This window comes from Schistocerca americana, chromosome 3 (genome assembly GCF_021461395.2).
Source record: "Schistocerca americana isolate TAMUIC-IGC-003095 chromosome 3, iqSchAmer2.1, whole genome shotgun sequence".
NCBI lineage: Eukaryota > Metazoa > Arthropoda > Insecta > Orthoptera > Acrididae > Schistocerca > Schistocerca americana.
Window position 1 is genome coordinate 255,347,146 of NC_060121.1, and position 26,371 is coordinate 255,373,516.

At 38.5% G+C, this 26,371-nt stretch overlaps 1 protein-coding gene across 1 annotated transcript in view; it reads left to right on the top strand.

Moving 5' to 3' along the window:
- Positions 1 to 26,371, top strand: part of LOC124606003 (dynein beta chain, ciliary) — an 809,537-nt gene that overhangs the window by 620,367 nt on the left and 162,799 nt on the right. Inside the window, exons 62-67 of the mRNA XM_047137965.1 lie at positions 4,735 to 4,877; positions 7,894 to 8,063; positions 8,228 to 8,366; positions 12,734 to 12,898; positions 13,420 to 13,613; positions 22,422 to 22,626. Coding sequence (XP_046993921.1) covers positions 4,735 to 4,877; positions 7,894 to 8,063; positions 8,228 to 8,366; positions 12,734 to 12,898; positions 13,420 to 13,613; positions 22,422 to 22,626 — 1,016 coding nt within the window. The remainder of the gene's footprint in view (positions 1 to 4,734; positions 4,878 to 7,893; positions 8,064 to 8,227; positions 8,367 to 12,733; positions 12,899 to 13,419; positions 13,614 to 22,421; positions 22,627 to 26,371) is intronic.

The window sequence follows — 26,371 nt, forward strand, 5'->3', positions numbered from 1 at the left end:
AAAACTGACAGCGGCTGAGTGAGTGTCGTGCTGTACCGAAGCTCCTCCATACTGCATCCAGTGATGCTTCTGGCAGAAGGGTGCCATGGCAGTCAGTCAGGACTGATGGATATGCCAGGGCCTGTGGACGGAGTTTAGGTTTACATTTGTATACATTCTAAAACTTTGGTTGCAGGTGTTTGTAATATTTTATTTATATCAGTTACAACAAAATTTATTGACATAAGCAAACAGTTATGTGAGTACCATGAATTGGAATCTCAACATCAATTACGTTAATAAAAAACAAGAGAATTTACATAAATAAGAAACAAGAGAGGTCCTAGGCCATTGTTCTGTGGTATCCTATTGTTGCAGCCCATTTCGTATCTTCTTGGGTACTAATAGAATGCTTCAGCTGTATTTAATACTTTATTTTTAGATCACTACCAGTTTCATGGCACTAAGAGCCACATCTTCAGGTGAACATCTGCATAAAATAAATCAAGAAAGAATAACAACCCTGAGACACCCACTGACATGATACTTTTCTAATTTTTAAAAACTTTTACATTATAATATTAAAATATTTGTACTCATATAACTAAAGCATTTATTGTCCATCAGAATAAAATAGTACTAAAAGGCAGTAGCAAAACCAGCAACAAAAGCATATTTCCATGTAAAAAACCTGATCTATTGTTACATCCCATAAGAAATTAACACAATTACTCACATAACTAAAGCATTTATTGTCCATCACAATAAAATAGTGCTAAAAGGGAGTAGCAAAACCAGCAACAAAAGCATATATTCATGTAAAAAACCTGATCTATTGTTACATCCTATAAGAAATTAACATAATTACAATAGCGATTTAGATGTAAAATTGCAGATAACAGACTGTATTCAGAGATGAGCTGCAAGGAAGGAGGCAGCCAGCATCACGAACAGCAGCTAAATAAAGTATTGTGAAACTTATTGAGGATGGTGTACAGCACTGAAATATCTATGCAAAACACTGAACAAGTAGAAATTGTGTTTTGCTCAAGATGGAATACTGAATGTATTTTTAAAACAGCAAAACAAAATTCGTTACAGAAGTTCAAATAATGGGATAATTATTAAATTCAATTTTTTTTCTTTTGAAACAGACATTTATAGATATTCTCTACAAAATACTATTAAGTGTAAAATCCTTCCTAAACAATCAGAATCATACAAATCTCAAATGGCTCAGATTCACTAATGACATGGTGATCTGGACTGAGGGTGAGGACGCCCTATACACATTCTTCCAGAATTTCAACACCTTTTCTCCTTTCACTTCACCTGATCCTCCTCAGCCCAACAAGCCACCTTCCTCAATTTTGATCTCCACCTCAGCTACATCAGTACCTCCACCCATATCAAACCTACCAACCACCAGCAATACCCCCACTTTGACTGCTGCCACCCATGGCTGTCACATTTGCAGTGGCAAGCAGGTCCTCTTGAAACACACCAAAGGTCTCACTGATGCCTTTACAGGCTTTAATTACTCTCCCAACTGTGCACAGAAACACATCTCTCATGCATTATCTCTCCCAAAGCCCAACCATTTGGCCTCAGAGGAGCATTACACTCGTGACTCAGTATCACCTGTGACTAGAGCAACTGGATCACATTTTCTGCCAGAGTTTCAGCTACCTCTCATCATGCCCTGAAATAAGGAATGTTCTACCGCATCCTTCCCACCCCTCCAGCAGTTGTATTTTTCCCCCGACTGAACCTACACAATATTCTCGTCCATCCCTATACAATACTTACTCCCATCCCCTTGTCTCATGGCTCATATCCCTGTAATAGACATAAATGCAAGATCTATTCCTTACATCCTCCTGCCACCACCTTCTCAGTCCAGTCACAAGCATCACCTACCCCAGCAAAGGCAGGGCTACCTGTGAAAGCAGTCATGTGGTATACAAGCTAAACTGCAGTCACTGTGCTGCATTCTACATGGGTATAGCAACCAACAAGCTATCTGGCTGCATTAATGGCCACCAACAAACTATGCCCAAGAAACAGCTAGACAACTTAACTGCTGAATGTGCTGTCCTTCACAACATTTTTCAGTGTACAGCCAGTGCCAGCTGGACCCTTCCAACCAACACCAGCTTTTCTGAATTGCATGCATGGGAACTCTCCATGCAATATATCCTATGTTCCCATAACCCTCCTGACCTCAACCTTTGTCAGTCACAGCCCTTCACCCACTTATCCTGTTCTCCAGCACTACACAGTCCTATATTCCACCAGTGCAACCACACTATTTTTACTTCATTCCTTCTCCACTCCCCTCCCCCACTACCCCCAATCCCTGTGTAACCTTGTGACTGCACCTACCTGCCCTAACCTCTCCTCACCTCATTCGTGTATGCTTCCACAAGCAGCACTTTTACCCTGCTGTCCTTCCCCTCCTTGGCTCAGCCTCATCTTAAACCTCATCACCTCAATTGCTTCTCTCGCCATGCACACTGTTGCTCACAGTCTGGCCTTGGCAGCCAGAGACAGAGATCATGTGTGTAAGAGTTGTGTTTTTGTGAATGTGTGTGTTTATGTTGTCTAATTTCAGAGGAAGGCCTTTTGGCTGAAATCTTACTTGTTTAACAGTCTTTATGCTGTGCATGTCTGTGACTCAATGTCTCCACTGTGTGGTGAGTAGAAATCTTATCATTTTCACAATACTGAAACAATCAATTATTGATAAAATTATCTAATTAGATAGATAAAAAATCTGCTCACCAAGTGGCGGCAGAACACACGTATGAAAGAATGTTGTGATTTGCAAGCTTTCGGAGCCAGTGGCTCCTTCTTCAGGCAGAAGGGTTGAAGGGAAAGGAAGGGTGAAGGAAAAGGACCAGCCTTTCCAATCATAACAGTCTGTTATGTGTGTGTTCTGTCACCACTTGCTGAGTAGATTTTTTATCTATCTAATTAAATAATTTTCACAATACTGATACTATTAAGTGTGTGAAATGTAAGTTACACATTTAGTTGTATTGTTAACAATCTGTCAATGGAAAATAGTATGTGGCTTACATTCACACTTAGTGAAGTTAAAATGAATGTTGGTTATTGTTGCTTTCTTGATGACAGTGCTGAATGATCCAGAGAACTTGCTGATACATTTACCAATTCTCACAGTTCAGGGAGACACTTATTGTAGGTATTAACTGCATTGGTCCTTGCCCCTGTCCCCTCCCTAACCACCACCACAACCACTACACACACACACAGAACTATACTGTTGGTTGCACGCCTTGTCTCATTACTGACACGGAATTTGCTATGTTGGTATTTCATACAGATAAAAATAAAGGAAAACTACTACTGTTATATTTCCCAAGGGATCCCTGGGCAGGGTCTACTCAGGACAATGTTGTCATTACTAAAAACAAATCTGATTTTCTACAGGTTAGAATGTGAAATGTATCATCCTTTAATCTGGTAGGTGCTCTAGAAAAACTAAAAATAGAAATGACAAAAATATGAAAGGATAGATCCTATGTATCATATACAGGAGACATTGAGTGGCAGACGAGCACAGTGAAAAATGTTGCCTAGGCATAATCTAGCTATCATACTAAGTCCTTCATCACTCATAAACAACAAAACTCACACATATTCATCTCCGGGCTCTAATAGCCAACAGAAAACAGTAGTTGTGTATGTGTGTGTGTGTGTGTGTGTGTGTGTGTGTGTGTGTGTGTGAGAGAGAGAGAGAGAGAGAGAGAGTGTGAAGAACTTAGTCCAGTTGCTGAATTATGTGCAGCAGTCCTTTTCATTGCGCCTGTCTGCCTCACTGTCTCCTCCATACGGGCAGTGGCATTTATCCTTTTATATTGTTATTCCATTTGGGATTTTCCACTGTTTGAAAACAGAAATTGAATGATTGAAGTTATAGTTGTAATTTGTGAAATGTAGTGGCTGGATGATCATGGTTTCTGGTCAGGTGAGTAGAAGGTTATCAAAACAAAATGAGAAAGGGATCATGCCAGAGTAGGTCTAATAGTAAACAAGAATGTACAAATCCAGGTAAACTACTTTGAATGACACAGTGAATGCTTTATCATAACACAGACAGATACCAAGCCACAAACTCCACAGTAGTACAGTTATATATATATATGCCTACTAGCTCCACAGATGATGAGGACATTGAAAAAAAGTGTGATGAAATAAAAGAAATTATTCAGTACCTTAGGAGAGATAAAAATTTCATTGTGATGGAGAAGTAGAATTCAATAGTGGGAAAAGGAAGAGAAGAAAAATTAGTAGGGGAACATGGACTGTGGGAAAGAAATGAAAGGGAAACCTGCATGGAAGAATTTTACATAGAGCTCAATGTAATCATTGCTGACATATGGTTTATGAATAATGTAAGAAGGTTATACACGTGGAAGAGATTTGGAGATACCAGTGCACTTCAGATATTCAGATCTATCCTAATTACAAAGTAACTCATCAATTGTAGGAGCTAATAAACATCCATGTGATAAAAGGATGTGATGTGTTCCTTTTAGAGAATAGTAAGAATAATTGCAAGTAAATCTCATATGATTGTACAAATTCACTGATCTGCAAATAAATCAGACAATATATTACTTCGTATTTTGTATACATTTATATAGTGTGATAGATATAAGAGATCTTTTATTATACACTCAGTGTAATTAATCATCTCAAAACTTTAAAAATTGTTTTATGATCTAGGTCTCTGTGCATGGGTTATCAACATCATAAAATTCTATGAGGTATACTGTGATGTTGAACCTAAGAGAAAGGCTCTGGCACAGGCAAATGCAGAATTAGCAGCTGCACAAGACAAACTCAGTGTCATCAAACGAAAAGTTGCAGTAAGTTATGTACTATTTTGACACTGCTGTAAATTTCCCCTGACTGTATATGCCATGGTTTACAGAGGGCTGATTTTGTCGTATATGAGAAAATATATTCAAAAAGAATATAGTAAAACTTCCAATATCAATTTAAATACTATCTCCTTTAAAATTTTCTAAATTTATAAACATTATTAACATTTTTTCCACTTTTGGGGTAAAAAACTGATATTTTTCCAATATTTGTGTATTTCTTAGTTATATCCTTGTTGATGCACTTTGATAAAATATTTGCATGAACTGTATTAAATAATCAAGTTTGGTTGATTGTGTAAATATACAAGTATTGTGTTTACAACATTACTTTCTTCATATGATCTCATTGTTCTAAAATATCATACCGTGAAATTAACAGTTTAATTTTAAATTCTCAAAATATCTTGAAGTCTTGGAGAACTATACCCATTGTTTAGGTGGCTTCATTAACAACAGTACATAGTTAGTTGTCAACAAATATTGACTGAAACTTCATGGCAGATTGAAACTGTGTGCTGGACCGGGACTTGAACCCAGGAACTTTGCCTTATGTGGACAAGTGCTCTACCAACTGAACTACCCAAGCACAACTCCTAACCCAACCTTACAGCTTTGCTTCTGCCAGTACCTCATCTTCTACCTTCTAGACTTAACAGAAGTTCTCCTCAGTAACTTGTGTGACTAGCACTTTTGAAAAAGGATACTGGGGAGACATGGCTTAGCCACAGCCATAGGCGATGAGGTGCTGGCAGAAGTAAAGCTGTAAGAATGGGTCATGAGTCATGCTCTGGTTGCTCAGTTGCTCGAGCAATTGCCCATGTAAGGCGAAAGTCCTGGGTTTGAGTCCCAGTCTGGAACGAGGTTTTAATCTGTTGGGAAGTTTCATATCAGTGCACACTCCGCTGCAGGGTGAAAATTCACTCAGGAAATATTGACTAAATCAAGTGGAATGAAATCAACTATTTCATAATGAAGGTTACTCTTAAAAGCCTCCGTTATAACAAATGGCATCATACTCACCGCTAATAATGCATTTTGAAACCTTCTTTGAAATTAAATAACAGTGTTCCTCAATTAGAACTCTAGTAACATGCTGTGGATGTTCATTATTTGTACTGGTAATATGAATCTTCCATTCTTTGTACAACCACTGCATTGTGCTCATGAATCTTGCCAGTTGTTTCTCTTTGTGCCTTCACTTTTATGTCAAAATTCATTGTCATATGATGGTCCTCCACATGCTGTCATGTCATCCAGATGTAATCATAATAATGTAAAGAAAATATGATACAACTAGACAGTCACTAGACAGTGAAGCAAATGAGAGTAAAGTGTTCTGGGATCCATGTATGCATTATACTATCTACATCTATACTCTGCAAACCAGCGTGAGATGTTTGGCAGAGGGTATGTCCCACTGTACCAGTTATTTGGGTTTTTTCGTGTTCCATTCATTTACAGAGCATGGAGAGAATGATTGATTGCCTCTGAGGGTGTGCAGTAATTATTCTAATCGTGTCCTCCTGATCACTGTTTGAGCGATACATGAAGGGGGCGGGGAGTGCAGCATATTCCTTCAGTATCTCTCTGACATTCTCCCATGGTGACCATTCATGCTGCCCTTCTCTGTATATGTTCAATACCACTGTTAGTCATATCTGGTATGGGTCCAACACACTTGTGCAGCATTCTAGAACCAGTCACACGACTGATTTGTAAGCAATTTCTGTTGTAGACTGATTGCAGTTCCCCAGTGTTCATCAATAAACCAAAGACTACCACCTGCTTTACCATGACTGAACCTATGTTATCATCCCATTTCATATCCCTGTAAATTCTTACACCTAGGTACTTGTATGAATTGCCTGATTCCAGCAGTGACTCATTGATAGTATAGTCATAGGAAACTGTGTTTTATCATTTTGTAAAGTGCAAGATTTACATTTCTGAACTTGCAGAGCAAGTTGCCAATCTCTGCACCATTTTGAAATCTTATCAAGATCTGACTGAATATTTATGCAGCTTCTCTCAGATAGTACTTCATTATAGATAACTGCATCATCTGCAAAGATCCTAATCTTACTATTAATATTGTCTGCAAGGTCATTAATATAGAACATGAACAGCAATGGTCCCAACACACTTCTCTGTGACACACCTGAAGTTACTTTTACATCTGACAATGAGTCCCCATGGAAGATAACATCCTGCGTCCTCTCCACCAAAAGTCCTCAATCCAGTCACAAATTTCACTTGATACCCCATATGATAGAACTTTCGACAGTAAGTTTAGGTGTGGTACTGAGTCAAATGCTTTTTGGAAATCGAGAAATACTGCATTTACCCTGACTGTCGTGATCCAAAGCTTTTAGTGTGTCATGTAAGAAAAGTGAGCATTGGGTTTCATATGATCAAAGTTTTCAAAATCCATGCTGGTTGTCATTGAAGTCATCCTGTTCAAGATATTTCATTATGTTTGAGCTCAGAATATGTTCTAACATCCTACAACAAACCAATGTCAAGGATATTGGATGGTAGTTTTGTGGATCACTTCCACTGTCCTTGTAAACAAATGTGACCTGTGGATTTTTCCAAAATCTGTATGGAATCAGTATAGAATCTGACAGGGATTCCATTGGGCCTTGGAGCTTTGTTCAGTTTTAATGATTTCAGTTGTTGCTCAATACCACTGACACAAATATTTATTTCATTCATCTCTTTAGTAGTACGAGGATTACATTGGGGCAATTCTCCTGGGTTTTCCTTCATAAATGAACATTTGAAAATGGAGTTAAACATTTCAGCTTTTGTTTTGCATTCTGTCAATGTTACTGTTATACAATCTTTACTTATCTTGCAGAAAATTAGGTCATGTGTGCTTGAGTGGAATTTTGTGCTCACTCAGACAGTGCTGTAAAACTGTTAACTGTGGCAGTTTTCAGATGTTAGTCAGTTGTTTTTAGAAGACTTCAGCCTTATTTTTGTGTATCTGTTGTAGAGCCTTGAAGAGCAGCTCGCACAACTGACAGCAGACTTTGAGAAGGCAACAGCTGAGAAGTTACGATGTCAGCAAGAGGCAGATGCCACAACACGCACTATTGAGTTGGCCAATCGACTTGTTGGAGGCTTAGCATCAGAAAATGTGCGGTGGGCAGAAGCTGTTGCCAAGTATGTTCTTTATCCGTCTGCTATAATTTTCCTGTTTCTTGTACATGCAGTCTACATACATCTGTTCTGAGAATTTTTTACTGAGTATTGTTGTACATCATCAGTTGCTGTTGTGATAATTACACAGAATTTTCTATGTAATGGTTCATTTTCACTGTTCACAGTTATATGAAGCAAGGGACCACTCTTCCTGGAGATGTATTACTGGTAACAGCTTTTATATCCTATGTCGGTTGCTTCACTAAACAGTTCAGACTTGATTTGCTTAACAAGATGTGGTTGACATTCCTGCGCACACTTGAGGTACATTTTAGTCTTATTGTTTGTAATAAAATGTAAGCTATTGTGAGTTTTTTATTTCATTTTCGTCCATGGCTACAATACTTGTTCATTTTTATTTTATTTTGAAAGCTGTGCCTCTGCGCCATCTTACATGTGCTTTGCTGTTACTGAGGTTTCAGACCGTAAAATCATAATTGTGTCATGTGAATGATGGTGTGAAATGCTAGTACATTGTAGTGTTGTATTTGTGTTGTTAATGATAACTGTGCAAATGAAAGGAATAGATTCGATATAAAACTTCATCTCAGAACACAGTATTCTTCTCTTGAACAGCATGAAGATGACCATCTTATGAATTGATCACCATGAAGAATGCTACTTGCTCTCACTTCATGAGGCACTATACAGCAGTTTGAGATTAAACTCAGGATATTGGTACACAGTCTGATGACTCACAAACTGTACACCATCACATTTCCACCACATCGCCAGTTTTCTGTTGATAATGATTACATAAAATGATGCTTCAAAATATGCAGTAAAACTGCAATTCCAAGCAAGATACATACAAATGAATAGAATTTATCCCATACATTTCCTGTTGTATTACAAATAAATGGTACAGTACCCAAAGAAATAAAACTATAGTACATGTACAGAATTAATTGTGGAAAAAGTTGTCATTCACCATAATAAAAGTACGTGTTACGGAATTGTATCAGACATACTTTGGAGAAGCCATTAAGGAATATTATCCAAGACGCTTTTATCTGACTACAAATCTTAAATGTATTGTCAACTGCATGAGTATCATGTGAGTCACTGACTGACTGAATCCCATATGTCTTCATGGAGAAGAATACTTCTGCTTTCTAACAATTTACGCATGAAAGTTGAAGCGTGAGTACATCTCCTGAGATGTGTGGGCTTTCCAACTTGCGTGATACTGTCAAGAATACTAAGAATTTTGTGCAGCTGGGACTGATCATGACGCTTATGGCACCACAAAGACAACCTGACATAATCACACCACAAATTTTTCCAGTACAATAATGGGATCTAGTAGATAGTAGACTATAACAACTGAAATATGCTTAGCCATAACAGTTGTCCAGTTACAACCAAGAATTACCAGAAAAGAATATTAGTTGCTCATAAAGTATGTGTTTTGATCAACTATTTGTAGCTGAAGGCAACACTCATTTCTAAACAGGCATGTTTACTGAAAGAAATCTGAGCATGCAATTTACATGGCAGCAGTAACCTCCACATTGTGGGACAGACAACAGCACATCTGTAACACCAGCTGAAATTGTGCAAAATGACACTGCTGGATAAATGAGTTGTTTGTCACTTACACAATACAGGGTGATTCAAAAAGAATACCACAACTTTAAAAATGTGTATTTAATGAAAGAAACATAATATAACCTTCTGTTATACATCATTACAAATAGTATTTAAAAAGGTTTTTTTTTCACTCAAAAACAAGTTCAGGGATGTTCAATATGGCCCCCTCCAGACACACGAGCAATATCAACCCGATACTCCAACTCGTTCCACACTCTCTGTAGCATATCAGGCGTAACAGTTTGGATAGCTGCTGTTATTTCTGGTTTCAAATCATCAATGGTGGCTGGGAGAGGTGGCCGAAACACCATATCCTTAACATACCCCCATAAGAAAAAATCGCAGGGGGTAAGATCAGGGCTTCTTGGAGGCCAGTGATGAAGTGCTCTGTCACGAGGTACTGTAGTCCAGTTACAGTAGCACCTTCGAAGAAAAAGTGACCAAAAACTTTATTGGCTGAAATGGCACAGAAAATGTTCACCTTAGGCGAGTCACGTTCATACTGAGTTATTTCCCATTAGTGTGGAAAGTTGCTTCATCACTAAACACAATCTTTGAAACGATTCATCTGTTTCCATTTGAGCAAGGATAAAATCACAGAAATCGATTCTTTTAATCTTATCAGCTGCAGACAGTGCTTGAACCAATTTCAGACGATAAGGTTTCATAACTAACCTTTTTCGTAGGACTCTCCATACAGTTGATTGTGGAATTTGCAGCTCTCTGCTAGCTCTGCAAGTCGATTTTCCTGGGCTGCGAACAAATGCTTGCTGGATGCGTGCTACATTTTCATCACTCGTTCTCGGCCGTCCAGAACTTTTCCCTTTGCACAAACACCCATTCTCTATAAACTGTTTATACCAACGTTTAATACACCACCTATCAGGAGGTTTAACACCATACTTCGTTCGAAATGCACGCTGAACAACTGTCATCGATTCACTTCTGCCGTACTCAATAACACAAAAAGCTTTCTGTTGAGCGGTCGCCATCTTAGCATCAACTGACGCTGACGCCTAGTCAACAGCGCCTCAAGCGAACAAATGTACAACTAAATGAAACTTTATAGCTCCCTTAATTCGCCGACAGATAGTGCTTAGCTCTGCCTTTTGTCGTTGCAGATTTATAAATTCCTAAAGTTGTGGTATTCTTTTTGAATCACCCTGTATAATGACTATTTTTCACAGTTCAAACTTTGTCATTCTCAAGATATTGTGATTTCTCGTGTAATATATGTCACTAGCAGAAAATGGTACACAGTGTTTAGCGCTCCTTAATTTCCATCTTGTACACCTGACATACCCTTAACCAATGGACATTTTACTATGCTATATATCAAATTGTTTATCTGTCATTCTCTGTTTTGATTGTATTATTAGTTTTGTCTGCCCCAGTAGCTGAGTGGTCAGCGCGACAAAATGTGAATCCTAAGGGCCTGGGTTCGATTCCCGGCTGGGTCGTACATGTTCTCCACTCAGGGACTGGGTGTTGTGTTGTCCTACTCATCCTCATTTCATCTCCCTCAACGCACAAGTCAACGAAGTGGTGTCAAATTGAAAGACTTGCACCCGGCGAACGGTCTACCTGACGGGAGGCCCTAGTCATATGACATTTATTTGTTATTAGTTTTCATATCATTTATATACTTCATTTATGTTATAATGTGAACAAATAGAAGTTTTTGAATGATCACATCTCTCTTCTACTTTAGAATCTCTTAAGCTTTGCCCCATGCAGTATATCAGGTAGGAGATGACACTATAGCCTGATGTTCAGTTCCTTTGCAGGCTCCCAACAAAAATGTAGATTACTTTAATCATATATTATTCCATATCCATTCTGTCATCAAAATGCAGATAAAGTGAGACAACAATGGAACATCTCCTATTTTTAGTTTTAATTTGACATTATTAAATAGTGATGACACTTCCTGTTACTCTGTGTCCAAATCATTATAACCACATGTTTGGTTATGTTAGTGTGATACACAGTACAATTTTATCAAATACTGTTGGTTGTTCTCCCCATTTTCACAAGTTTAAAATGATTGGAAAGAACCATGTTTTGAACTTCTCCCATCAATCAGCTATTGGAGTAGTTAAGATATCTGGTCTGGATCTGCTTCTCCTTGGTGACCAGGCATGTGAAACCATAGATTTGTTTCTGAACATGTAAAACAACTGCATTGTTGTCCCAAAAAATAAAAAACCAAAATTCATGTAAAAACATATTAATTATTCATTAATAAGCGTCTACTCCAAAGTCTAGATATGATGCCAGAGTGAGGCACCAGTGTTGGATGAGAGTTTGAGGACACTACAGAAAGCTCTTGGTCTCAAATAAACTTTTCTGTCATCTGTCAGGTGAGCTGCCAACATTTCAGATGATGGTCCAACCTTTTACGAAGACCTGTGGCACTATGTTCCATACTGAGTACCACTTGATGGCCAAAGTAGTGAGTCTGACACAGGTAATCCTAAAGTGATGTCATGCAAGGTTGACAAGTGATCTTGCAGGTCAATATGACTGTGTCATTTATATACAGTGCCAGAGCCATGAAGCTGATATTATACACATATGTGATACACAGTGCACTGAAACAGGTTTATTCAGTGTGTCTTTCTATGTTTGTACTGCAGCCTCTTCCATTTTCCTTGCCATAGAGGAGGTGCTGATGTTTTGTCTTTGACCTGATTCCCTTGTGCTCATAGAGAAATGATAGAAATTCTGTACATCATGTAGTTCATAATGGTCTCATGTGGTCAAGCCTAACTCACTTCCCATGAATGTAAAGTGGGTCCTCTGAATAACCCATGCTTGTCTAGCTGTATTCGAACTCTTCTTCTGATGACTTTGATATCAGTTGGAGATTAAACTATAACTTTTCTTCTTTTCCTCATTAGTTTGTGCACTCTCAGTATTAAATCTATTAATGTCATTTGTTGTTAGGCCATTATTTCAGAAATCACTGAATGTCACTGTTTGTTATGATCAACTGCGTCTACTACAATGAAGGATGAAAAGCAATTTTGTTTCAGCCCCCTATACCAATAACAGAAGGGTTGGACCCATTAACATTGCTGACTGATGATGCATTGGTAGCTGTCTGGAACAATGAAGGTTTGCCCAGTGACCGGATGTCCACTGAGAATGCAACAATTCTTACAAATTCTGACAGGTGGCCACTTATGATTGACCCACAGGTGAGATTCTTTTTATTAAAGGGGTTAACTGAATTTTTGTCAGTATTCATCATGAAGGAAGTATCTTTTTGCTAGCTTCAATATAAGGTAGTAGTTTTCTTTTTGTTATACTTTGTATAATTTCGTGTGTTCTACATTATTGCAAGCCTGGAAGATAATTTGAAATTAATGACAACTATGTTTGTTAGATACATTTCTTGTCTGGGATTACATTTGTATTAATATAAACCTTACTTGCCATCTTTCCCGGGATACTATTCATATTTCTGTCACACTTTGTTTATTATCTAAGGCAAGAGATCACTCTTCATCTGTAAGCTCACCATGATGATGTTCAAAGAAATCTGTACAGCAAATATAAAATTTGAATACAACAAAGCTAAGCACAAAAGTTTATCTTTTTTATTCTCATTATATATGTAATAAATATTTTTTTTCTTGGAACTTACACTATGTAAGATGCATACAAAGTGTATTTTCAGATACTGCACTGTACATTGTGACTTCCTTTTCACAAACAGTTGCAAGGTGTGAAATGGATAAAGCAGAAGTATGGTGAGCAGTTGACTGTTCTACGCCTGGGCCAGCGTGGCTATCTTGATGTAGTGGAGAAAGCTCTGACAACTGGAGCCACACTGCTCTTTGAGAACATTGATGAAGATGTCGATCCTGTGCTGGATCCCCTTCTTGGCCGCAATTTGATAAAGAAAGGCAGGTAAGACATCGGTCGGCCTCACTATAAGAAACAGTTGTTGGTTGATATATGGTAGTTGACCTCTGAGTGACAATGTGTGTGTGAGAGAGAGGGGCTGGTCACAGGTCGACTCCTGCCTCGGGCATGAATGTGTGTGATGTCCTTAGGTTAGTTACGTTTAAGTAGTTCTAGGCCTAGGGGACTGATGACCTCAGATGTTAAGTCCCATAGTGCTTCAAGCCATTTGATTTGAGAGAGAGGGAATTTCAAGTACACAGGTAAATGCAACACAGTCAGAATTCTTGTTCTGAATCTAGAAGCAATATAAACATTTAAGGAATGAAGACATGTTGGAAATATTGATGACAATAATTTCTTGGGAAAAAATAGATTATATTCAAATTTTTTCTCCAGGAATTGGCTATCTAAAAAAACAAAATCTATTCACCAAGCAACTACAGGAAAACACACATATAAAGATATTCATTCTGGAAGAAGCATTGAAGGGGAAGGAAGAGGCGTGAAGGAACAGGACTTTGGTTGAAGTTGCTGGTAGATGTCCACCTGCTTAGCTGAGTGGTTACATGCTTGCCTGCCATGCAGCGGGCACCCAGGGTCGATTCCCAGTCAGGTTGGAGATTTTCTCCGCTCATGGACTGGGTGTTGTGTTGTCATCATCATTTCATCCTCATCACCGGCATGCGAGTTGCCCAATGTGGCGTTGATTGTAATAAGACTCGAACTCGGCATCCGAACTTCTTTGGAAGGGGGTTCCCAGCCAGCAATGCCATATGATCACTTCTGCTGGTAGATACATTCAAGACCAGGATAACACTGAGTTTTTTGGAGGGATCAACAGTTCCAGGATTGGATATAATGGCCTGGGAAATCTGCTTTTGAACTAGGCTGGTGGAGTAATTGTGCCTGGTGGATGATGTGGTGAGAATGATGGTGTATTGCTCTGAATAGTCTGCATATGGACATATACATTTACCTTGAATCCCAAGCCTGTATGGGAGGAATCATTTGACATGGAAAGGATGGCAACTGTCAAAATGCAAGTACTGTTGCTTGTTAGTAGGATTAACGTGAATAGAGGTGTGTAGCTGATCTTTGGTGAGGGTAAGAACAATGCAAAGGAGAGTGGCATGAGATTCAGAATAAGACCATGTCAAACTTAATTGGGAGAATGTATTTAGAGATTCAAAGAATTTTAACGGACCAACCTCACCGTCAGTCAATATGATAAAGATGTCGTCTACATACCTAAACCAAATCAGGAGCCAAAGGCATATGGATCCCAGGAAAGCCCACTTCAAGTGACTCACGAAAAGGTTGGCATAAGAAGGAGGCATCTTGGTTCCCATGGTTGTGCCCCTGATCTGTTTGTATGTCTGCCCCACGAAGGTAAAATAGTTGTTGGTAAGTATAAAGTTAATTAAGGTGAGAAGGAGGGATGCCATAGGTTTGGATCAGGTAGGTGCTGACTAAGGAAATATTCAGCAGCATACAAATCATTTACATGGTGGATGTTGGCGGAGAGGGAGGTGGTATCAATGGTGACAAGCAAGATGTGTGGTGAGAGTGGGAAGGGTGCACAGTTCAGATAATCTAGAAAATGGTTGGTGTCTTTAATATAGGAGAAAAGTCTTTGTGTTGTGGGTTGCAGATGTTGATCGACTAAGGCAGATATATGTATGATGGGTGCTTTGAAGCCAGCAGTTATAGGGCGCCAGGGTAATGGGGTTGTGGATCTTATGGAGAAGGTAAAAGGGGGGAGGGTGCATGGTGTGGGTGGAATAAGAAGTTCTGTGGATTGAGATGTTAATCCTTGTGAGGGGCCTCAGGTTTTAAGGAGGGGCTGCAGGTCAGTTTGTATCACGGGGCTGGGATCTTAATGGCAGATGTTGTACATAGAGGTGTCAGGCAGCTTGGCATAGACCTTTGCTTATATACTCCCATTGATCAAGTACCACAGCAATGGATGCCTTTTCCACTGGGAGGATATTAATGGAGTCATCGGTTTTTAGGGAATGAGGAGCCTGGATTTCTGCTGAGGTACAGTTGTGGTCATGTATGTAAAAAAAAAATATTGACTGCTATATGAAAAATTCATTAGTACACAGCTATGAAACTAGAAACCAATTCAATCTGCATCTAGAGAGGAAAAATAAAGTTAAAACTCAGCAGAGCTTGTTGTACAATGCTGTTAAATTATATAATAAATTACCCCAAAAAATAAGAGATATTGACACAATCGGACAGTTCAAAACAAAACTAAAATTTTTTTTATTAAATAAAAGTTATTACGCAGTAACGGACTATCTGAATTAAAACATGTAGTGTAATTAAAGTAGCCTGCATTGTAATACATGAGGAAATAATTATGATATGTAATCAAAAATTGTACAGTACTATAAGAAAATTACAAATTACATAAAGATATAAAACTAATTTAAGATACCTCAAAAATGTGTGTAAATACTAATTTTATGTGTATAATTGTAGGTATATTGTATTGTATATGTTTTTGCTGACGAAATCCACACAATGTAAATTGTTACATGGATTAATAAAGAAATCAATCAATCAATCAATGTTGTAGGGACCTGAGGAAGGGTTGTGAAGCAATGCTGGATGTGAGGAATTCTAGGAAAGCTCGTGAGGGATGATTTTGATGTAGTGGTGGTGGATCAAGTAGGGCTTGTGGTTGGAACTGTTCAAGGTAGGGTTCAACGTCAGGTTTGTTGTTGGAAAGATTTTGGGATTGGGTTGCAAAGTGATATTTACAGTTGATGTTATGTCTGAAAGAAAGTAGGTTCTTCACCAAAGCAGCATGATTAAATGCAGGCTTAGGGCTGAAAATGAGACCCTTAGATGATATAGATAATTCAGGAGGAGAGAGGCCTTAGACAGCTTTAGAATACTGTACTGTTGTGACTGGTCCTTGTACATCTTGGAGGCAGTGGTGAAGGCTGGGGGATGTTAAGAAGGTTGGCCGAGTTCAGTTTGTAAGAGAGGAGTGGTGATTAATGGTAAGGCAGTTTATGGAGCTGCAGAGAGACAGGAAGGGAAACACCACTGTTGAGATGGTTTAGGAGAAGATGGAATAGCTTTTTGAGGTGAAGTCTGGCATGTTGTTGCAGTTTTGAAGTTGGCTTAACTCATTATACCATCCAAGGATACATGAGGGGCAGATAACTGCAGGATGTTGAAGGGGAGTGGAAATTGGCAGATGAGGCTTATATGTTACAGATTAGCCACCAGGTAAATGCAGGAGCTGTTGTACTTGAAACTGTAGAAGAGGCTGGTGTAAAGTAGTATAACATCCAGAAACAGGGGCTTTCAATGTTAGGCCTTTGGGAATAAATCCCAGGCACAAGCAGGCTTCAAGAAACTGAATGTGGGCTCTCAGTTTTGATTGTGCAAAAGCATGTTTTCAAAAGAAATGGATATAATTAGAGAGGAGCTCATCATGGCAAGAGAGGAGGGTTTGGAGTGTTAGAGAAGACAGTAGTGGCTAAAAAGAAGAATCAGATGGTGCAAAAATATAGAAAGAAAGAAAAGCAAGGAAAAAGATCACAAAACCAGAAAATTTCATACAAAAATTGTGAGAACAGACAAGAATTAACAAGAAATCGTCAGTGGGTGAGAATTTCTCTCCAGAAAAGTGATCTATATGATACAAAAAAATTATAATTGGAAAAAAAAATTCCATTGAAAAAGTTGTGAAAACAGACAAAATATTTAAAAACAGGGCAAACAGAAAGAGAAAGTCATCGGAGAAAATGTAATCTATTGTGTTTCATAAATAAAGTAATGCAGGTGACAGCAGTAAAAATCGATCAGACTTTGTGAGAAACAAATGCACAACAATGTGAAAGAATTGCGTGTAAGTTAGGAAATGGAGGATGGGAGAGAAAATTGATGTCAAATTTGCAAATAAATCAGTGAAAAGCAAATATGAGAAGGCCCTGCAGTTTAATGAACCATAAACAGAGTATTATATGCAAATTTGTAAATAACAATATACCAACCTGTGTGGATGGAAATCAGTACTAGAAGATTCATAGAGATAAGATTTTGATTAATATAGGTGGTACAGAAAAAGAAATGAGCGGAATAGCATGTATGGTAGAAAAAAGGCGACCGTTTGACAAGATACATGGCAACAAAGACTGACAAGGGAATTACATAAGAAGGAATGATGGCCACACAGGCTAATACAGCAATGAAAATAATCAATTTTTGAAAATGAAATATAATTGGATAGCTAAAAAATCTTCTCACCAAGCTGCGGTTGGAGAACACACATACAAAGATATTTAAATTTGTAAGCTTTTGGAGCTCCCCTTCAACCCTTCTGCCAGAAGAAGGAGCCACTGGATCCAAAAGTTTGCAAATTTAAGTACGTTTACATGTGTGTTCCCCTGCAATTGTTTGGTGAGTAGATTTTTTTAGCTATCCTATTCTGTAATATTTTCAAAAACTGTTTTCATGGAAATATTAAAATGTTTATTCAGGAACGTTGAAATGAACATCTTCATTCTTGTTTCATGCTCTGTTGTGTTGTACACACACAGCTCCAATAACTTAATACAAATGATCGCGTGGCAGCTTGCACGAGAGTCCATTGAATGGACAGTCCACATCTCCAAGAATATAGAGCAACAAAGGAATGATGTAAAACAGAAAAAGGACCAAATTCATTTAACTACTCTCAGGACAATGAGAATTACTGTCAGCAAAAAAGTGAATGATATCAGAAACAGTAAATTTAAGTGATTATGCCCCAGAAGCGAAAGGAAAGCAAGTGACACCAAATTCAGTGTATTTCAAGCATAACATTGTAAATAAATTGCTAGTTTCTAGTGAGTAACATGTAAATAATGAAGTGGATTTTCAAATTTGAGATGCAGAATAATTGTAAACACAGTAAATAGTACTAATCTAATCTAAACGGGCACCAATGCAAGCAGTGCATGTTGAGTTTCATGGGCAGTGTATGGGTGAGCATTATGAGCATTATCCAATTAGAACAAACACATCATTTTTCTGTTGCAAGAACAGCAAAAGAACATGCCCAACAACATTCTGCTCATACTGGGTGTCAGTTAGCTTCCTCTCCCGAAGCACCAAAGGTGAACGAGAGTTGTAGTTTATTGCACCCAAACCATAAAGCCTGGGTTGGGGCCAGTGTGTCTTGGATAAAGTTGGATGAAGTCTACAAGACAGCACTCATACAGTCTGTGTTGTACGCACAAACGACCCTCACTTGCATGCAGGCAGAATCTGCTTTCATCACTGAAGACCACAGCACACCATTCCATCTTCCAAGTGATCCTCTGTTGGCACCAGTCAAACCATGCACATTGATTATGTGGTGTGGTTGCCCATAGTCCCATTACCAACAATCAGCTCACAACACATCCGGGCTCACAAGCCATCTTATCTGTGCTGTGGTAGCTGTATGATCTGCCACTGCTGCCCTTACAACACAATGATCCTGGTGGGGGTCTGTGCTGTGTGAACATCCAGAACCTTGTCTATGGCAGTGAGAATGTTCACGTGACCACTGATACCAGCATTGTTGCGCAATTGACACAGCACATCCAACTTGCATGGCAATTCTCCAAAAGGAACATCCCGCCACTCCAAAGGCCACAGTTTGACCCTTTTGAAACTTATTCAGTTGGCTGTATGAAGGACAAATGCTTCTCCATTGCAGGCTTGCCTGCTTGTTTCACACGTTTGCACAACACTGGTCCTTCTGGCTCTGAGTATTCCCTATTAAGGCATAGACACAGATGGTGCTATGATAGCTATGCCACTATGCTGTCTGTTGGTGGATGATGTTGAAACCATTGTTGGCACATCTACTATCCTGCGGGTGGCATACATTGTCATCTGTCTCCGGCAGAGAGAGAGACAGTCAACTTGGAAATCTTCAGAGTGTAGCTGTATGTACAAATTAATTTGTGATGTGAATGTGAAATAAGTCATTCCACATCTTTGCAACCTATTGTGCAAAATGATCCTTGGAACGTGTAACTAACTAACATGCAAAGTGAAGGTAGAGCGCCACAATGATGAAAGCTGGCAGAAACAGTGAATCGCTACAGACTATGTGTCTTTGTGGCTGTGTCAAAGACTGTTGTTTCTTAACACCAGATAGAACAGGGTTCCATGTTTACTTAAAGGGTAGCCTTTGTCTCTGTTTATAATTTTATCTGATAATCTAATTTCAGTTACTTCCTTTAAGAGACAATCCCAATAGTAAGACAATTTTGTATCTCATCATACAGCATTCTGTCTCCCTTTCTTAGCTAGTGCTCCACCACCACAGATTTCTCAGGTTGTAGCAATCGTGTATGGTGATGGTACTCAATGCCTCTTTCATGAATGGTGTGAATTGTCTGGCCAGTATAAGTTTTCCTACAAGGGGTTTTGGAAATACCAGACTTTCTCAGTTGTAGATCATGTTTAACTGAACCAAGGAGAACTCTAATATTAAAAGTGTGTTTCATTTGCCATCCAAGATTAGAACTGTTTTTGTTTTGGTTAAAAATGATCTATGACTGAGGAAGTCCATTGTTGTCAAGAAACATTTCCCACATGGTCTTCACAGTTAAAGAACTTGAGAGGTGAAACTTCCTGGCAGATTAAAACTGTGTGCCGGACCGAGACTCGAACTCGGGACCTTTGCCTTTCGCGGGCAAGTGCTTTACCGACTGAGTTACCCAAGCACGACTCACGCCCCTTCCTCACAGCTTTGCTTCTGCCAGTACCTCGTCTCCTACCTTCCAAACTTTACAGAAGCTCTCCTGCGAACCTTGCAGAACTAGCACTCCTGAAAGAAAGGATATTGCAGAAACATGGCTTAGCCACAGCCTGGGGCACATTTCCAGAATGAGATTTTCACTCTGCAGTGGAGTGTGCACTGATATGAAACTTCCTGACAGATTAAAACTGTGTGCCGGACCGAGACTCGAACTCGGGACCTTTGCCTTTCGCGGGCAAGTGCTCTACCAACAGAGCTACCCAAGCACGACTCACGCCCCATCCACACAGCTTTACTTCTGCCAGTACCTCATCTCCTACCCTCCAAACTTTACAGATCCTCTCCTGCGAACCTTGCAGAACTTGGAACGCCTGCTAAACCGGCTGGGCAGAACAGGTAATAGGATTGTGGAAAGGAGCCAAAGGTTGAGGTCAGTTTCTCCTTCTAATTGACATTTGTTGTAATTTAATAACCTTTACAACCAAAGCGGCACATAGCCGGATCTTTACCGAATGCAAGTCTTTTACGGCTGAAGGCCTCCAACAACAAATTTTAACAAGTCAACAAGATAACAGGGCGTGAGTCGTGCTTGGGTAGCTCAGTTGGTAGAGCACTTGCCCGCGAAAGGCAAAGGTCCCGAGTTCGAGTCTCGGTCCAGCACACAGTTGTAATCTGCCAGGAAGTTTCATATCAGCGCAAACTCCGCTGCAGAGTGAAAACCTCATTCTGGAAACTTGAGAGGTATCTCTTCATCCTACCATATATTTGTAATACTCTAACACTATTAAATATATTCCATAATCATTTACCTTAGAGTGTTGCACTGGCACAACATGAATGAACTAATAGTCATTAATTAATTTTCTTGACATAAACCAACCTTTTTCTTTACCTGAAAATTTGTGATACATAATGTGAAATCTTGAAATAATCTAACAAGTGCAGAAATGGGCCATAAATCATATTCTTATGTTATTTTGTTTTAATTATTTTATAAAAAGTGAATCACTGATTTACAAAATTCAGGAAAAAATGGTTAATAAAATAATACTTTTCTTGTCATGCCAGTTACCTTATAACAGTAGTTTGCCTGTCCTTCCACAGTTGGTATAAAGGGAAGAACACAAGCACTCGAGTACCTATCCTGTCCACCTTTGTTTGGTATATCGTTGAATTCTGTCAACAATAGTTCCTTCTCGGGAACTGGGAAGTTCTTGAAACCGTGTATGATTAACCAATGTATTTCATTGAATAACATATTTTTACCAATTTCCTGTATTACTTCTTAAATATAAATTAAAAATTTATGGACGTGAAAGGAATTTATAATCACATTTTAGTATAATATTTCAATACATATTGATACAAAGGGTGAAAGTTGTATGACTGTTTACTTGCAATCTGCATCTGTTTCCCTTTTAGGAACAATATTTTACTTCCAGTTGGTATGCTCCAAACCCATGACCTTCTTTTGTTTAATCATATTTCTCTTCCACGATTCAGGGCATCATTTCTTCCTTCTAAATTCATGTAAGTTTGCCATCATACCTCAAGTTCTTTCATGCATTACAGGGGGCTGTTCTTTAAGTAAAATGTGGCATCTTCATGTACCTGATATTAAAAATCATTGCTCTTTCACTCAGAAGGCAGAGCTACATACTCCACAGCAAGTCATCATTTCTACCAGCTTTCATCACAAGGGTGTTCACTTTGCTGTTATAGAGTAGCAATGACAATTTCTCACTCAGACACTTTTGGTTCCCTGTGCCTTATAAAAGAGCCTCCATTCACGTTAGGTATCAGCTCCAGTGAGATTTAACAAACAGCATTCTCACTTGAAGATGACGGCCAATGGACTGCTGAAATATTGTATCAATATGATTGAATGATCTGGCTGCAGATCTGACAAGAATATTATTAGTTAATATGTCAGGAAAATTTACATAGTCACATTGTGTATCTTATGTTGTTTGCTTGAATTTCCTTCATAATTTACTTTGAAAAAGATGTTGTATGTCTTATATCATAGCACCTACATTTATTGACAGGGCTATTAAGATTGGTGATAAGGAAGTTGAATACAATAGCAAATTTCGGCTTCTCTTGCATACAAAGCTAGCAAACCCACACTATAAACCAGAGATGCAAGCACAGACAACCCTCATTAACTTTACAGTCACAAGGGATGGCTTGGAAGATCAGTTGCTAGCAGAAGTTGTGAAAGCTGAACGGCCAGATCTAGAGGAACTAAAAGTAAGTAAACTATTTACTAAAACAGTATTGAAATGCTAGTCACTAATTTACAGATCTCGGATTATAAATGAAAATTTATAAACTGCAGACTTCAGTACGTTTTTTGTTTTATACATTAAACCAACTTTCTAAGTTTATAAATCTCTAACTCCAGAGATAAATGATATGGTGTAATTACTGGATTCTTTTTATTATTCCTTGCAGTAGTCTTTTATGTTAAAGAGGACACATGTTATAATTGGTGAAGATCTACAGTCTGATAACATTCTTAATTAAATATCAGAGAAACTCTATAAACAATGAAAGAGGTCAAAGGACACATTTACTCTTTCATTTTTGTAATAACAAATCGAGTTTTTAACATCTCTCTGCGAAACTTTTTGACTGCCCTTCATTTCTTATACGGTTGACAATATTGTACACCAACTTACTGAATTTTAAAGTTTTCATGAAGAATACATAGAATAGCAGGACAGATCAGTTACTCCTGACATGACTCCTTTTTAGAATATAGCTGTCATCATAATTACAAAGGTACAAATGTTGCATTTTGTTGTGGTCAACAAACACTGCTTCAAATGATGATAATATGCATTGTCAGAAAGGTTTCCACACTGGATATTGTAAACATAATAATAATATGATAACTAGTTGTATTTCCTCTGATGTGCCTCCCCTCCCTCCCCCCCCCCCCTCCCCTCTCCTCCCCTGCTTCCCCTTTATTACTCATTTTCAGTTAGGTCATGCCAATGTGGTCTTACTAAAGAAGAGATACTGGGTACTCTGGAGAACTCAGATTCAATATACTGAATTAGAAAATAGCTTATTGTAGTCATGTAGTGATTTTATGCCAGAGACAAATGACAGTGAAGATATGAGTTGTTACTGACAGTAGATGACTCCCCATCTCAGTTCTTTACACAACAATGTCAGAAGTCAACTCATGTAGCACTGAAGATAGCAGCAAGAGATGGAAGGTAGCTAACATGCTGTCACCAGGAAAGTACTGACAGTACTGATAGAATATTGGTAGACATACATAAAACTTCATTCTGTCAAACAAGCTAATTCAGTTACAGTAATAAAATGTTTAAGAGGCTATTTTAAAGATGTCAGTAGGCCTTGCTGAATCTTCGTGGATAATGGATTGCAATTTACAAGGAATAATTTCAAAGATTTTCTAGTGTGGGAAAGAATAAGACATGCAGCTATTTCAAAATATCCCCCTCAGGAGATGAAAGAGATTGGATGTCTGTGTAGAATATACATTTGTTACTACCGTACAACATGTGATCAGGTGATTCCTGAGTTCCAAATTATTTTGAATGAACTTCCACATATGTCAACAGTTATAACCAGTAGAAATTGTGAATAACACTGTCATTGGTGAACTAAAACTGTCATTGGTGAACCAGTATTAAAGTTATTTTTAAGTGGCCACCTTCAACAGAAATTAAAGCTGAAGAATTACACAGTATGATGAAGGAAAATTTACAAAAAATAAGTGCAAAGTTGAATATGGAAATACAGTAAAAAAGCAATAATTACACCAGTATTCCAGGTTTGAGAACTTAATATTAAAATTTCCTGGAAGATTAAAACTGTGTGTCGGACCGAGAGTCAAACTGTGACCTTTGCCTTTCGTGGGCAAGTGCTCTAGCATCTGAGCTACCCAGGCACGACTCACAACCCATCTCCACAGCCTCAATCTGCCAGTACCTCTTTTCTCCCAAACTTCAGAGAAGCTCTCCTGCAACTCATGGAAGAAAGTATAATATGGAGACATGGCTTATTCACAGCCTAGGGAAAGTTTCCAGAATGAAAATTCTGGGGACTTAATATTAGTTAAGGGTTTCCATCCTAGTTCTGATTTGAAAAAGGATACAAGCAATTTTTTCCACGCTATGGGGGAACCTTCAGGGTACTGGGCTTACCTGATCCAAAAGCAGTATTCTTTGTAGACCTGCAGACCAATCAAGAAAAGGGATTATACATTATGACATGTTAAAGAAATTCAAAATCCCAGGAGAATTTGCATCCTATGAAAATTCAGTGGAGTATCGTCTGCCAGTAGTCTCAGTTAATTGCTTCATTACTTCCTTTTCCATTTTCCATCAAGCAACTACTTCCTCTTCAATTACCCCATTATTTAAAGCAAAAATATCATCCACTATCCTCTCCTGGTTTTAGTGGTAGGACAACACTTAGATTACATGGAGACATACCAGTGTTCTTTGGCGGGTAAAATAAACAGGCACATTCATATATATCTGATAAGGGAGTGCTAACAAATAAGCAAGTTAAATGAATGAAATTAAAAGGCTGTAGTTATTAATACATTACATTAAGAGAAATAAAACTGAAGGATTGGTGAGCTGTTAAGTAGATTTTATCATCATATATGTTGTTGTTGTGGTCTTCAGTCCTGAGACTGGTTTGATGCAGCTCTCCATGCTACTCTATCCTGTGCAAGCTTCTTCATCTCCCAGTACTTACTGCAACCTACATCCTTCTGAATCTGCTTAGTGTATTCATCTCTTGGTCTCCCTCTACGATTTTTACCCTCCATGCTGCCCTCCAATGCTAAATTTGTGATACCTTGATGCCTCAAAACATGTTCTACCAACCGATCCCTTCTTCTAGTCAAGTTGTGCCACAAACTTCTCTTCTCCCCAATCCTATTCAATACCTCCTCGTTAGTTATCTTCAGCATTCTTCTGTAGCACCACATTTCGAAAGCTTCTATTCTCTTCTTGTCCAAACTAGTTATCGTCCATGTTTCACTTCCATACATGGCTACACTCCATACAAATACTATCAGAAACGACTTCCTGACACTTAAATCTATACTCGATGTTAACAAATTTCTCTTCTTCAGTAACAATTTCCTTGCCATTGCCAGTCTACATTTTATATCCTCTCTACTTCGACCATCATCAGTTATTTTACTCCCTAAATAGCAAAACTCCTTTACTACTTTAAGTGTCTCATTTCCTAATCTAATTCCCTCAGGATCACCCGATTTAATTTGACTACATTCCATTATCCTCGTTTTGCTTTTGTTGATGTTCACCTTATATCCTCCTTTCAAGACACTGTCCATTCCGTTCAACTGCTCTTCCAAGTCCTTTGCTGTCTCTGACAGAATTACAATGTCATCGGCGAACCTCAAAGTTTTTACTTCTTCTCCATGAATTTTAATACCTACTCTGAATTTTTCTTTTGTTTCCTTTACTGCTTGCTCAATATACAGATTGAATAACATCGGGGACAGGCTACAACCCTGTCTCACTCCTTTCCCAACCACTGCTTCCCTTTCATGCCCCTCAACTCTTATAACTGCCATCTGGTTTCTGTACAAATTGTAAGTAGGCTTTCGCTCCCTGTATTTTACCCCTGCCACCTTCAGAATTTGAAAGAGAGTATTCCAGTTAACATTGTCAAAAGCTTTCTCTAAGTCTACAAATGCTAGAAACATAGGTTTGCCTTTTCTTAATCTTTCTTCTAAGATAAGTCGTAAGGTTAGTATTGCCTCATGTGTTCCAACATTTCTACGGAATCCAAACTGATCTTCCCCGAGGTCCGCTTCTACCAGTTTTTCTGTTCGTCTGTAAAGAATTCGCGTTAGTATTTTGCAGCTGTGACTTATTAAACTGATAGTTCGGTAATTTTCACATCTGTCAACACCTGCTTTCTTTGGGATTGGAATTATTATATTCTTCTTGAAGTCTGAGGGTATTTCGCC